The 15,898-nt window shown below is 41.2% G+C and overlaps 1 protein-coding gene across 3 annotated transcripts; it reads left to right on the forward strand.

Moving 5' to 3' along the window:
* Positions 1-5,469: 5,469 nt before the first annotated feature.
* On the forward strand, positions 5,470-9,534 carry LOC142140163 (transcription factor Sp5-like). 3 transcript variants are annotated; one of them, XM_075198011.1, is made up of 2 exons: positions 5,470-5,637; positions 7,659-9,534. In XM_075198011.1, exons 1-2 carry the CDS (start codon positions 5,584-5,586, stop codon positions 8,631-8,633), a joined length of 1,029 nt encoding a protein of 342 aa, XP_075054112.1. In that variant the 5' UTR covers positions 5,470-5,583; the 3' UTR covers positions 8,634-9,534. The 3 variants fall into 3 exon arrangements, with proteins under 3 accessions (XP_075054112.1, XP_075054114.1, XP_075054115.1); XM_075198013.1 differs by lacking the exon at positions 5,470-5,637 and adding an exon at positions 6,108-6,254; XM_075198014.1 differs by lacking the exon at positions 5,470-5,637 and adding an exon at positions 6,778-6,846.
* Positions 9,535-15,898: the final 6,364 nt, after the last annotated feature.

Here is a 15,898-nt window from a genome sequence, read left to right on the forward strand (position 1 = left end):
TAAATGAATGGTGATGGTGATGATGAGTGTCTTCTGATGTATTCAAACCCTTAAAAGGAGATGTTTACTGATTTTTATCCCCCCCATTCCCCAATTCACTCCCCCATCTGATTGGTGGGGAAATATTGAGGGATGGGATGATTTGCAAACTTTGTTAGTTATTATACTGCTGTTGGCTTTGCAGAGTGACAAAGCTTGCTTGATTCTCACTCCTATGAATTAGCTATAACTCATATGTCAGCTACCACTAAGCACACTGTACATCCTTTGGATGTCCATCTCCTACACAGCATGTACCGTTTTTAGTTCAGGGATTGTGTTCTCTTTTAGGGTTCCATGCTATGTAATCTGCAACTATTTTAATAAAATTGACATTTAAAGAAAAATTCTACCAATAACTGACAGATCAGTTTTAAATGGAATATCAGGAGTTATATCCAGTCGCAAAAGTTTACTCACCTGGGAACCGGCATCCAGAAAGGTCAGTAGGTCCTCCAACATCTTACTTGCACCCAACTCTACTCTGTGGCTCCTGCTCACTCCCAAAGAAAAGTGTGAGGAGAACATAGCAGACCCCAACCCAGACCAACAACACACTACTAGCAAAGGCAAGGAGTCAGCATGTTGCTCGGTGCGCACAAAACATCAGGGAACCCTCATATATTAAAATGTGTGTGTGTGTGTGTGTGTGTACTTGCATTCATTTTCGTGTGGGGGACATTGACCTGTTCACACACTGATGACTGTGGGGACCTGAGTCATAGTGGGGACAAATATTGAGGTCCCCACAAAGATCCCCAAGGATAATCAATGCAGCGGACCTTGCGGATATGCTCAGCATAAAAATCTGGCATGTCCCTGCGAGTCACAATTGTCAGTCCAAAAATGTGCGTATGTCCAATGTGGAGGGGAGAGTGTGTGTGCCTCCCACCACCAGAGGTCAGTATACCGTCCAAATGTATAGCAGGAGCAGGAAGAGGAAGTGACTGCAGCCTGTCTGCGCTTTATACACTAAGCGGGTACAGACACAGTCAAATCCGCCTGCTGCTGAAGGTAAAGCATGACAGAGCTCACCGGTAGCTCCGACTATAGCTCAGAGAACAATGAAGATGCGTATGTCCCTGACACTTCGGAAGAGAGTGGTTCAGGCACCAGCGGAGATGCCCCGTTGCCCACCAGCGCAGCAGAGTGGGCAACGGGGCATACCCAGAGATGAGTTCAATGTACGACCATTGTCAACCTATGGGCAGCTGACGCAGTGTCTGTCCAAACGCTATCCAGAAACAGTGATGACTCTACAGCATATAGCAAAAACCAGTACTGCCTGTACTGTGATAAGCCCCCTCTTAAAAATTGCCCGGTATATGGCTGAAGTAGCCTGGGCTCTGAAATTCCCCAAACACTCAAAAGAAAGGTGCATGCAATTGGCACATCTTCGCAATAGGGGCAACTTTGCACAAAACGCTATGAGGGCAGGCCATGGCCTTCTGGTCCCGTGCAAACTTCCAAATAAAGAGTTGATCCCTTAAGGCTTCATGCACTGTGTAGTCTGCCAGGGCTTGTTTGCAAGAATATACCTGTGGCGACACAAAGAGATATAAACTAAACCAAAGGGGCAACAAGCTTACACCTGGCACCTGGCAAGAACAGAGTCCAGTCACTGTGCGCCTTTGCATCATGCAGATGGGGCAGCATCTCTTCAACCGGGTCGGATCAGATGTTGGCAGGCACAACAACATCTGTCAGAAGTTTAGAGAAATGGCCAGGCTACTGCTACAGGTCAGAATAGCTATCCCTTTAGAGAAGATGGAAGACTTTACCACCCCATCAAACTTTCTGCACATAGTAGACACTGTGACAAGAAGACAAGTACATTTAAGACACCCTCGCTGGCACTCAAGGTCGGACACGACCTGCAAAAGATAGAGCATTATGGAGTGCTGAGCCATGATGGAGGGCTGCACTGCTGCGGTTGAAAACACACAAAATTTCAGATAGATATATGAAGTGAGATGGAACAAGTTGAATTCATCGGCTGTCTTGAAAACTCTTAAGGAGTCCAAGTGGAACATCCCTCAGCTCTAACCTTTCAGGTAGGTGTAGCATACAGTTTTGCTAGGCAGAAGAACTTTGCCTTCTCTGTATTTTGCAGAGCCATAATGGACGACTCTACTTCCTTTCAGGTTGCAAAGAAGGGCGGAGGAAATCCTTGGACAGAGAGGAGGTCCAGGCTGAGGAGAAACACCAGATGAGGTTAATACAGACATGCCGAAGTGCCCAGAAAGCAAGACTGTGTTGCGTACCTCATGGCTGAACCATCCATACTGAAAGATCGGAACTGGTTGGGGGATGAAATTCTACATAAAGAACTACATAACAGCTTTAAAGAGGGATCAAACTTGTTGACATGATGTGCAGTGGTTGAACAGGGCTATAACTTCCACAGCTATATGTCAGTGTATGTGGGCATCAGGATATCCTCAGATGGCCAAAATACATGAAACTTTCCCCATCTTACAGTCCATGTCAGTACTTTATGCAGAGTCAAAGTGTAAATCTCACGTGGTAACTCTGGTGACAAACCGCTCCTACACATACCCCTATGATTGTTCTGTCAAGAGAGAAATAGTTCTGTCGAGAATTAGGAAAGGGGTGTCCCTATAGGCCATGTTCCAGACATGGCTCCTCACGATGCAATAAAAACAAGTATGTGTGTGTATTTAGACTGTAAGCTCCAATGGGGCAGGGACTGATGTGAGCGAGTTCTCCGTACAACACTACAGAATGAGTGTCGCTATATAAATAGCTAATGATGATGATGATGATGATAAACACCAGGCAACATTTGGGATAACCTATAACTTCTAATATTCAACCCAAAACTGAATTTTCAGAATTATCCTTTCACTTTATATCGACTACTATATAGTAAACTTGCAGAAATTGCACAGAACCCAAAATGTTAATTTAATTGATACAAAATAAGGTAGAAAAAAATATAATAATAAAAAGATACATGATACTACATACACTGCACATGTAGCTCTGGTTTACAGTGATACATTGATCTGTTGACTACTGATCACCTTGTGTTTATTTTTGCTTTTGTTCCCAGGATTGTATTGTAATTAAGTTGCCTTTTCCATTACTTGCCTGCACAATGCACATTGTTGGGTTTAGTGTTATAATGCAATGAATACAATGTAACTACTGTTTAAATAGGTGTTACATCCTGGAGCTGGGAGCAACAACTCAATTAATCCAGTATCAGGATGCATTACATTTCTTATCATGGAAAACCTATGCTTGGTATATGAAGATATCTCCACAAATATAGATTTAATGGTAACATGGTTGTTAAGAGACAGTTGGGCAATATATGGAAGGGAAAGTCAAAAAGTATGAGGTTTGACCAAAAGTGAACATAATAAAGGTACCACAACAACATTATAAAGAAATATAGTAAAGATGATCAGACAAAACAAGTTACTTGTATGAACCATCATCTTAATTTCCCTAGGTTACCCTATTACCATCCTCTACACTGCCAACGCAAAACAACAACCTTCTGACCAACATTGCAACACACACAGCCCACTCAGTACTTTTACCTTTGCAGTCTGGCTGGTCCATTGTGCAATATGATGTAGCACATGCCCTTGTGTTTCAAACTCCCATTGTCCTATAGATTGTAAGCTTACGAGCAGGGTTCTCTTACCTCTCTGTCTGTATGTATTACCCAGTATTGTCTTATTAATGTTTGTTCCCAATTGTAAAGCGCTACGGAATCTGCTGGCGCTATATAAATAAATGTTGTTGATGATGATGATGTGATTCTCCTAAGAGTGTCTTTACATCATGGTCAGATAAGCATTCAATCATGATACACTTACACAATGAATCATGCGTGGAGATGTTGCCTATAGCAACCAATCAGATTCTAGCTTTCATATTGTAGAATGTACTAAATAAATGATAACTAGAATCTGATTGGTTGCTATAGGCAACATCTCCACTTTTTCAAAACCATATTTTAAGTAAATATTTTCCCCAGACTACAGCATGATTCCTGCATTTGGCAAAACAAACTTGAATATTGAACAAAATAGCTTAGAATTCCTGGCTTTTAACAAAGAAAGAGAAGCTAAAAGTTTATTCACAATGGTGCACTTTGGACTCCCAGATGTTTTACTATATTTATTAATAATGTGTAACATCTTCTTGTGTTTAAAATGTAACTTTGATTAATTCTTGTTAAAAATATGGTAATAAAAATCAGAGAAATAAAAATAAACAATTGTGCATATAACGCAAGGATATGTATGCACAATAACTGGATGCACTTTATAAGTCTCCTAAATCAGATATAGTTTATAAGGTGTATAAATTCTTGGCTTTTGTTATAATTTTGTCACAAATTATTTTAACACCATAAACATGTGTTAATGATAATATAACTCATTCTTTCAGGCTGTCCATAATGTTGCTGTAATCTGGGGTACTAAATGTTACAATTACCATGTTCATTTTACAGTCAGGTGTTTATATATATATATATATATATATATATATATATATATATATATATATATATATATATATATTGCCAATACTCTATGCCTGATCGGCATAATTTAAATTGTTAAAAATTGTTCCAGCCACGAGTCTGACATTACTAGTTTGAAAAACATAACAGTGAAGTCAAAACACAGTCAAGTGGTTTTTAATTCGTCTGGCTGTAATAAAATATTTAAATTGAAATTGATTAAGTGTCAATTATGTCACATTAAAATGTGTATTTATTATACAAGTCTACAGCAAATAAAGATAGAGGCTGTTGCAGTATTGTTATTTTGTGGGATAACACCAAAAACACAGCAAATAATATATGACTTAATACACAGGATACTCTCATTATCTCCATAAATTGAACATGTGACACAGATACTGCATGCTGGTATTGCAGGCAGATGTTTACCTGATGCTCCCTATTGTTTTCGTTGCACTCCGGATTAAGACCAGAGATGAACTCACATATTAAACAGCTGAATGTCACAGCTTCACTTTAACCTCTGGACTGCCAAAGAGAAGCAACGAATACTATATTAGAGGCCTCTTGTGCATTTCAAATGTACTTCCTCACACAAAGCTTTCAATTAATTGCCACAAATCTGCTTATTGCATTGCTTCTTTAAAAGAGATGAAATACAGTAAAAAATAAATAAAAAAAATAAAATCCCCAACAAAACCTCTGTATTCTTATAGCAGCAGAGCCGTTCTTTGCATACATAACAGACAGCCTCAGCAGGGGACCTGTGCATTTAAAGGAAGATTCAACTAGACCCCACTTTGAAAATGGTTCAATCTATTTTAATGATTGGTTAGCTTCCTCACTTCAAAGACAACCCAAACAAACACTCCTGATTGGCTGATGAGCAGTCAAAAAAAAAAAAAGTTTGCACAGAAGAGGATCAAACAGTGCATTAGAGTTAGGAGTGAGCCGGTAACGTAACATCATCTATCCGCCTGCTCTGGGAATGATATGATACTGTAAATAGCTTCACCTCCAACGGGTTAAACCTCATGGCTTCTTTGGTTCTTCTGCACAGAGAGAATAATTTACAATATTATTTACAGGTAAGAGACCGGGGGACTTACTTGTAGTAACCCAGGTGACTAATTAGTTTTATTGGGGAGTGGAGATTTATATCTGGCTGTTGGTTTTCAGTTCAATTCCTGACTATAGTCTGAACATCTACCGTAGCTCCATCCTATCAACTGTTTAACTGCAATGTGAATTGCGCCTTATTTACCACAGACGCTAGTTTAATGTCTGACCTCCTGGGTTCAGGTTTCTCCCGCACACCGCGTTTCTTGATTAGTTTGTTCTAACGCCTTGAGATGTAATAGGAAGCAGGGAATACAAACCACTAAGCGTTTGGAGCATGTTCTATTACCCTAATGGCTGTGTGATGAGAGATCAAACCACGGGGCAGATACTATGAACACAGCACAGTCTGGTGTTTAATGTTCCCTTGACCACGAAGGGAATTTGTACTTCTCTATATAAGCCATATGTAGTGTCTTGTTCATAGGTGTGGGGCTGACTTGGCTTCTTAGACCATTCGGCAACATGAAGCTCCAGCTGGAATAGTCTATCACACGGTGTTCTGTGTATTTGTAATTGAATCAATAGCTGGATTACTATTTTATTATAATATGTGAACTAGGAAAGTGTTAAACTTAAAATGCAGGTGTGCGTTGACTTTGATTATCTGTAATGTTATTTATATAGCATGGAATATAAATATTTGCTTACAGAAATGGCTTCATAATTAACACTATTAACTCAGCTGCCTATGGGCATCTAGTAGGCCAGGATGTAAGGACAGATTTTCTGTAACAAAAGTCCATACAATTTCAACTTTTATATTATCCCGAAAGTCTGAATTGTAATGGATGTTTGAGCACTATTGAAGCCATCTCTGTAACAGGTCGCTGAGTTCCATTAATATGATTTATTTTTGCATACTGAGAATATGTGTCCGGGACGATGGTCCCATCAGGTCCACGATTTTGCTGTACCTACAATGCTCTTAATAGTAAATAAGTGTTGATTCAGTCTGGTGAGTTTGCCACAATTTTGGGTGTGCCGAAATGGTCACAAACCTCAACATAGAAACGTGTTTCCCAATTGTACACTCTACATCTATCATAGTAGGTTTAGGAACACCTGTATCTATACACAGGGAATCCCTTATTAAGTCACCGGGGCTCATAAGGAGCCGAATAAGCATGTCGGCAACAATAGGGGAACCGCAGCGTTAGCAGAGTCACTGGCTGCTGGTAATTGGTTTATCTCCTTATTCTTCTATAATGTGTATTCCTGCCATACAGTTGTAATGTATTCTAGGATAACTTTCATCTTGAACTGAGGTCTGCGCTTTTAATCTACAAGTAGCTTTAAATCGTTTTAGAAATGTAGATTGAAATTAACACCGGTTGGTCAGCCTTCTTTATACTTGCACATTGGTTACTATGATTCGAAAACGGGATATATAACCATATTAATCCGGAGTAGGCAGCCTCTGATTTATCAACTGCTGTAGGACTGCAAGAGGCTGACTAGGTATGCTGGGATTTTTAGTCCCACAATAGCTGTTGAGCTACAGGTTGCCTAATTTAACCATTGTGTCCACTGTTCCAATTTGCTCTGGAAAGTCCTAGTAATATACAACTTGTTTGGTTGGATTAAATAACCATTATTGTTACAGTCTGTTTAATAATGTGCATTTAGCTATAACAATTTATGGAACACTAACTTTCATTGTCCTTGCTCAGTATAGGCAATAAGTGCTTGATTAGGGCAACTGTTGTTACATAAGACTTTGTGTATGACCAATACTGTTTTAGCACAATAATGCCATAAATAATTTTATTATGGTGAATTGTGCAGATCATTACACAAGCATTATTAGCTATTAAACATATGCTATATTTTCTGTACTAGCTTATTTTATAAATAAAAATAAGAAACGGCTGTATCAACCATTTAGGCTTCATGTACATATAGTGTATACGGTTTGCTTGCAGCAGCTATTTTAAAATTAAATACAACTATATTATTCCTATTTATTTACTTGTTGTTTTTATTTTAGGACAGAACTCCTAATTCATCTCCAGACACTGGACCCATACCCTCCCTGAATCTACTTCCCTCAGCCTGTGGTTCAGCAATAGCACCCACTCGGGATTACCCACAGTCCTCTCCCAAGTCGGTGGGAACAGCATCAACAATGTTTCAACTCTGGGGCAATGATGTTCCTCCCAACACAGGAATGGGTTCTCATGTTGTGACCTTTGGGGTTCCTAAAGTGCAGTATGCTGGTCATATGCAGGCAGTAGGATCCCATGAGCTGCCCCTGACTCCTCCAGCTGACCCCACTGTTTATTCTTTTGATTTGTCTCCTGTGAAGATGTTGACTCCACAAGTTCCAGCCAACACTATGTATCATTTCCAAGAGCCAAATTCCATGACTCAAGACTTCTCAGGTTTCATGCAAGCCCCACCGACCCTGACACAAACGCACATGCCCTCCGCACACATGGATGATCAGACGTGGTGGAGCTTGCAACAGACAAGCCCAAATAACCTTCACTCCTTTCATTTGACAAATTCTCTGGTGGTTGGACCTCAGCCTCAACTTGCAGCACTTCTTCAGAGCTCCTCTAAAACGCTGCTAAGCTCAACCAGACGCTGCAGAAGGTGTAAATGCCCTAACTGCCAGGCCTCTCCAGGCAACGAGGAACCAGGGAAGAAGAAGCTTCATATCTGCCATCTTCCAGGTTGTGGCAAGGTATATGGAAAGACCTCCCATCTCAAAGCCCATTTGCGTTGGCATGCTGGTGAGAGACCTTTTGTCTGTAACTGGGTCTTCTGTGGCAAGAGCTTCACCAGGTCTGATGAGCTGCAGAGGCATCTTAGGACTCACACTGGAGAAAAGCGCTTTGGGTGCCAGGAGTGCGGAAAGAGATTTATGAGGAGCGATCACCTTTCTAAACATACAAAAACCCATCAAAACAAAAAGGGGAAGTGTGCAAGTCCTCCCATGGATGACATTAAAAAAGAATGAAAGATTTTCAATAAACCCTCTTGTTAAAAATGGACAAAATATCAATCTACAATTTCTTTGTTTTCCAATTTGCCTTCACAATGGTCATCTTGCAGAAAAAAAAAAATATAACTCTCTATTAAATTAGAGTTGAATTGTGACCAAAGTTGCCTACAGAATAAAAGGACATTTAAAGTTAACATATGAAAAAAAACATTATTTATGAACTTAAGAAATATGCTGAGATGTGCAATGATTTTTATAAATCAATAAGCAGACCCATTAAGCTTCCCTTACTTGTGAAGATATTCCTTATTGTATAAGAGTCTTATGGTCTGGTCTTCTCATAGATTTGTAGATCAACAAGTTCTTCGCATAGGGGTTTAACATGCTTAATGGTGTATTGTGTGTAATAATATGTGCATACTGTCCAATCTGTACAAAACAAAGGCCTGGAAGAGATAAATAGCTGCAGCCATTTCTTTGAAGCCACTGGCCAGATGTACAATCCTCCCTTTCCAACACACAATGTTTACTGCAGCCTATTATCTAGAGAAGTGTATACTGTAAGGCCAAACTAATGGACTCCTGCATATCAGACTCTGAACAGGACATTTAAAAATGGAGGACCACATTTAATGTTGGTTTTCTTTTTCAAATCAAATAATATTTCTTTAAAATAAATGTATTTACTAGTTTGTAAATAAAATGTTCCTGTAATGTGAAGGTGAAAATAAATGCACATTCTCTTCACTTCCGTTGTCCCTTGCACCTTTGATTTATTTTTTTTTATTTTTTTTTATACTTTTTTGCTAGTTGTGGTCTGTTGGTAGCAGATGAGTAATATGGAGAACATCCATTATAAATGAATGAGTCTGTGACACATGGTTTTAAAATGCACTAAACTGCTACATAACTTCCATTTACCCTTATTTGAAATAATTATACTTAAAGATATTAAATTGATACATTGATGAAAACCTACATGGTTAGAACGTGTAAGTCAGTAGACTGATTTTAGGTCTTAATTTGTTAATGCAAAATAGCCAAATTGAATGTACACTATATATTAACCCATTCCATAGATTGTCTTCAACAAACTGTTTGGAAGTAAAGGCTTTTATCTTATACTTAAGACGGGAAGTGGGTTGTTACCGAAGAAAGGGCAAGTGTATCCCAAAAGCTTGCACTATGCAAGGGGCTCATTGTGTGTGTGTGTGTGTGTGTGTGTGTGTGTATATAATATACATGTTTTCTATTTCATATTAATATTAACCAATAGATTAATGTAAGTCCAATACAGCACTCTGGAACTATATATGACTTGTTATATTTTACCTTTTTATTATATACAGGGGATGTAAACCAGAACATGAAATTATACTGCTGTACTGTATAGTGCTAAATTTAGCCTACATGTGTATTTGACCAGACTTTACTTAACCTGTATAAGTATAGAAGACTGGTCTATATACAGTGTGATTGTTAGAATACTTTATGTAATTATTGTTTCTGATTTCTATTCTGTAATGGCACAATGTAAGGCAAACGGCACTAAAGCTCACTCCTGGTAGTATGCCTGCTGGATACACTCCGCCACCCAAAAAACAAACCTAATGATCCTATATAAACTAATGGATACACAATGAAGTATGTCAAAAAATGCAATTGGATGATGGCCACTATCTGTGTGTGTGTGTGTGTGGTCACCTTCCTGAAGCAATCTGAGTGCAAAAGATGAATGGCCAGTTCAAGCCAACATTTGCTTGAAATCATAACGATTAGATTCAAATTATTAAAGCCTTTGCCTCTGTGCAGCCTTCAACTTCATTAGGAGAGTCTTATTGCTAACAATATGTTTTTACTGCAGAGTCTGCCCTAGGCCAGACTTCAATATACGGTCATGCCCTTGACATGCTTGGGGCAAGGACATGACAGTGTTTAGAAGTTTGGTTCAAAGTGGACCCTGCACAATTAAATAATTTTAAACTGTTATTAGTCAGGGGGAATAGTGGTAAAATTTTTGCGTCTGAAATGTTTATAAAGCCTGTTTAGCAAATGCATTAATAACTATAGACTTTCCAAATGTATTCCCAGTTATTTTAACTTGGACGAGAGAATAGTTTGTTAGTAGAAATGTATCCTCTATAATTCAAATTTGGTATAGATGAAAGAACTTGACATGTATGATTAAAATCATTTTTTTTTCCTTTTTTTTTTTTTTTTGGGTTTTTTTTTTTTTGGGGGGGCAGTATAAGTTTTAAGAATGCCTTGTGCTACTTAAGATTTGGAAAACCATATAAAATATTATATGTCGGAGAGTTGGTATACTAATCTGTTAAATGATTCCAATTTTGTTGATGGGCATCTAACGGGACCCATTAGTACAGGTTACACTGGGGCGCTCCATCTTGTGTTGTGTAAAGTCATTTGTAAAGATTCAAAATTTATAATAAATATGGCAAAACAAATAACTAACATTTTGCAGCAGTGAGCTCAGATAATAGAAACTGCAAACTGGGTCCCTGCCTATATGGCTTCAATATATATCCTATAGATTTATAGCAGGAATGTGCTCCCTGCCCCCACACCCCACACACCACACACACGCACACTATGTGAAGAAGGGACCTGACACATATCTCCATTACATAATGGTATTAATATAATCCCTCCCTGTCTGTCTCCATGATTTCACTTTATGCAGCGATATCACAAGCACTGTGCCCAGAACCTCTTGCATGCTGCCAATCTAAGGTCCGGGGTGCTGGGCTTGGTGGTAGAGTGCACCTTCATTCCTCTTGGCACCAATGCAGGTGTACCAGTGTAAAACATATGGGGATAAGTTATTTGTTCAATATCTGTATTTACTACCTGATTCAGAACTTCCACATTGCTTCATTTTTTTGTATGTGGTTCAATACATTGACTAGCCTATAATAAATCACAACTGTTATCATGGTAAATGCACACAGGATTTTATATAGTATATTCACTCATAGTGGAGTATATTATTCTAGGGAAAAGGGCAGCTGTTGGCTAAGAGTAAAGCTGAGCCATAACCAGGCTTCCTGACTAACAGGCCGCAGTATTATTAACGTACAACCTCCATGGTATTTTATGGTCTGTTCAAAGCTTTTTGGCACTGTAATAAAGACCACAAACACAGTAAGTATATGGCAATTGCATAAAAATCGAACCTAAGCTTTATCCCAGATTTACATACATAGGATTAGTAGGTTACTACAAGGTCACCACACTTTATAAGGGAGTCTTATGTCCCATAAAGAAGGGATACTGTGCTTTGTGCCTCCTTTTTTTTTTTTTTTTTTTTTTTTTAATTCTCTTGATGAAAAAGCCTGGTGAGCATTTGTCTGCTCATGTAACAGCAATGGAGGGGTTAACCGTCATCAGTAAAGTGATGCTTCACAGTTTGAGGTGTATAAAGGGAGCAAATAGACAAACAAAAGAGGAACAATACAGCACAGGAAGGAAGACTGCTTGTCCATTTGATGTCTAAGATCCCCCACTAGGTTCCAGCTCATCCCTCTGGTCTCATCCTTCTGTGAAACTATTTAACTTCCCCACACATTAACCAGCCTTCATTCTCAGCCCTGTGTGTAGAATTCCATTATGCATAATAAACTTGAAAGTGAAAGGTGACCCTTCCATGTGTAGATATTGTTGTCATGCAAGGATCACATCTATATTTATAGTAAAACTATTTCTGCTTATGGATTTCAGGGTGCAGTGGTTAGACGGGTACTTGTGAAACTTAATTTGTCATGGTAGGTTTGGGACACTGACTGTCCTCCTGTTCTAATGTTTTATATTACATCCTCCATCCAGGGTGGTGTTTTGGAAGGTTATTGCTTGTTACCTTTTCTAATTGGGGGGAAACCCTTTGATCTACACTGATGCAATAGAAAGAAAGTCCCATTTCTTGCACCTCTGTAAAGTGTAGTTCTATAAACATGCAAATAAAACAAAAAATAAACAACCTGACACAATGAAAACGAAACAAAAACAAACAGAATGTAAAACACTTCTATCAAATACATTGTTGCAATGCAGGCTCTTAAGAAAGTTTTCAAATGCAAAAGAAATACATTAAAATGCAATACAATAAAACAAATTCAAGGAAACAAACACATGGGTACAGTACATAACAATAAACCATGCTTTATATTCAGATAGATTGTCCTGCAGCTACTGGATAAATATGAGTAAATGATGCCTAACAAATGAATACTTTCAGTGGCTGTCAGAGAGATTATCTGTGGCAAAATATAATTGTTACTCTTTTACTTTATATTATTTATATGGCAAAGTATTCAACAGTGCTGTACAATGATCTAGAGACATAGGATACACAGTATAATGATGCAGACACAGAAGGGAAGACTCTCCGGCTTGATAGAGCTACAGGGCCTGAGTCATTAAGGAACGTATCTCTGATTTTTGCGCGTATTGTACACAATTCCCTTCTGCGCATGCCCAGAACAAGGACACTCGGCCGTCAATGAAAGCAAGTCCACTGCGTATACCAACGCAAGTGAGAGTTACGGTGATCTATGATTTTGGGGAGTGAACGGGGCGTGTGCCCGTACTCGATGCATAATGTGGGCACGTCGGAATGAAGCTCTGCGTGTGTAAAAGTTTTTTGTTTTTCTGCTGTCTGCTGTTTTTCTGCTAAGGGACTAGTCTGGATCAGTACCGTATGCAGCTATAACATGTGTCTGCAATCAGAAGCAACAGTGAAAATGTATTTTATGTACAGTAGACATTAAGGACAGTCTAAGCCTAATGTTTTTCAACGGAAAATAATTATAATTTTTTTTTATTTTATATAATTTTGCGTCTGGTCTAGTACAGAAGAGTGAACCTACATCCATAGTCATCACCACACGTATCTTGAGATCCATCTGTTCCTTGCTGACTCCGTTAGTATACATAGCCGATTTAGGTGCCGTGCCGTTGAGAACAACTGCACGATACGCTCAGTATGTGCGCCTTAGTGACTCAGGCCCTCAGTCTCTAGTGCACAAGGTCTGTTTTCATCATCCACATTGTGTCGGTCTCCCACAGATGGAGGAGAGACGTGAGGATGATGCCGGGACAGTAGGGATCATTCATTTCCATCAGGATAAAATTCACTTCATGCACATAGGATTCTTCACATGGACAGACTTGGAGGTGAATTAATTGGTCCTGCTTTATGTGAATAAACTGAGCAGGTGTACCTCCCTGGAGGATCCCCTTGTCTGGGGGGAAAGGTTCTCATCTGATACCGAGGGTCCGCTATGGAAGGTGTCCTCTCCGGTTGTAGGAATTTCCCTTACGTGCTGTGGAGTGTGTGTCCCCCTGTAGGCGAGAGAACGGAGAGACACGTATCCTACAAAGGGGAAGGAAGTGGCTGTCCGGAACGATGTCTAGGAACAGAGGCACTCGCTCAGCTCAGCATGACAACACCCTGTTTTGCTCTGGCCTGGACACGGGGCTACAAGGGTTCTCGCCCGAACTCTCTACTCACTAGTAGTGCGGGCCACCCAATAGTCAGTAACAGGGACCCCCATGGCGGCAGAGCACCGCCGGTACTAACAGTCTCCATCTGGAACCGTCAGTTTACTGCCGGAACCCAGGCAAACTCAGCCTTACCCCGCAAGACACCGGCTGTGTTGCACTGCCCCAATGGAACCGCTGGAAACTGTGGCCTCCCCCGGAACTCAAAGGGACCGTGCCGCACTACCGACAAAGAGCCCTGTTGCTAACTCGGGCCTACGGAGGGGGGGAGAGGGATAACAAGGACTTACCAAGTGGGAAGGAACTACCGCGAGCCTCCTCCCTGGTGCAGTGTTTCACCAGTTTGCCACTTCCAGGCCAAATACCACCTCTTGTTCCCCGCAGAACACCGCCTTCCAGTCATTGTGGAGAAAACACAGTGCAACTCCACGACCCCCTCCCCGTGCTCTCCTAACAAAGACAGTAACACAGTATACAATGCACCCTTACATACAGTAACAAAGGACGACAATATTATATACGGTAAACCCCACAGGACAATAACCAATGAACGCAATGCAAAACAAGAGATGTACTCCTACACTGACCTGTCGCCTGCTGTGTGTCCGAAAGAGGGAGAGGGCTAGGCCGGGTCCTAACTGGGGCCTAGCTGGCTTTGGCCTCATGCCCGGCCTGGGGTTCAAGCCCCGTACCTACCTGTGGAACCTATGCCCCAAACCCTGAGAGCCTTGTGCCCTGCTATGGAGCCTAGCTCCCTACCTGGCTAGGCCTAAACCCTGGGCCTACCTAACTGCCTTGTGCCCTGTTGTGGAGCAGAGCTCCCTACCTGGCTAGGTCTAAAGCCTACCTAAGGTGCTTGTGCCCTTGTGTGGAGCAGCGCCCCCCTACCTGACTAAAGCCTACAACTAACTGTGCCCTTGTGCCCTGCCCTGAGGCTCAACCTCCTACCTTACTAGACGGGATACTTACAATGGCCCCCCTAACTGCAGCACAGGCCTAGTGCCTTGGAATGGGGCTTGGGAATGGGGCTTGGGCCTTGTGCCCTGTTGTATAAGCGAAGATTAAAGTGCAGGCGTGGACCCGAGAGAGGTGATCCCCACTGGGGTCTTACCTGTTCCAGGGACTTCTCGGGTCACGTCTGCATAGGTCCTCCTCTGGGCTTCCAGGGATGGGCACCGGAACTCACTCTCCCTCCTCTGCATCGCCGGATCTTCACCAGACAGGTTAGCTCGTAGCCATGACAAGGGCTCTCTGTCTTGGCTGCCGGCGATGCTGTCTCCTGAACGCGATGACGCTGCACGTCCTCTTCTCTCTAGCTCCACCGTCAACTGGCCCCCCTATATAGACGTTTGGAGGGCCGGACAGGGAGTGCTAAATGGCGCTTCCACAACATTTCCACATTTCCCCCACGGATTGGGTCCAATCGAAGTGTGGATCTACAAACCGTAGACCTGGGACGCCTCGGTTGCTCCTTTGGGACTGCTGAGGTAGGTTCCGGAGTGGTAGGGATGGGGCTCTCCCTATCCTGTTCTGTCTGCGGACCAGGGGGTCAGTTGTTCTGTTGCCACCAACCCCCATTCTCCACTCTCTGTTGCTTCCGGGGGGCGAATGGTTCTTCTTCCATACCAGGGGATGGCGAGGAAGGTTGTGGCGCAGCCACCCACTACTCTTCGCCTTTGTTTTCCAGGGGGTGGTCTGTGCGCATCCTCCTCTGTCACTGGAATTGCTGGTTGGTCCTCGTCGAACAGGCAGTGCCTCAGCTT

The sequence above is a fragment of the Mixophyes fleayi genome, chromosome 2 (genome assembly GCF_038048845.1).
Source record: "Mixophyes fleayi isolate aMixFle1 chromosome 2, aMixFle1.hap1, whole genome shotgun sequence".
NCBI classification, from domain to species: Eukaryota; Metazoa; Chordata; class Amphibia; order Anura; family Limnodynastidae; genus Mixophyes; species Mixophyes fleayi.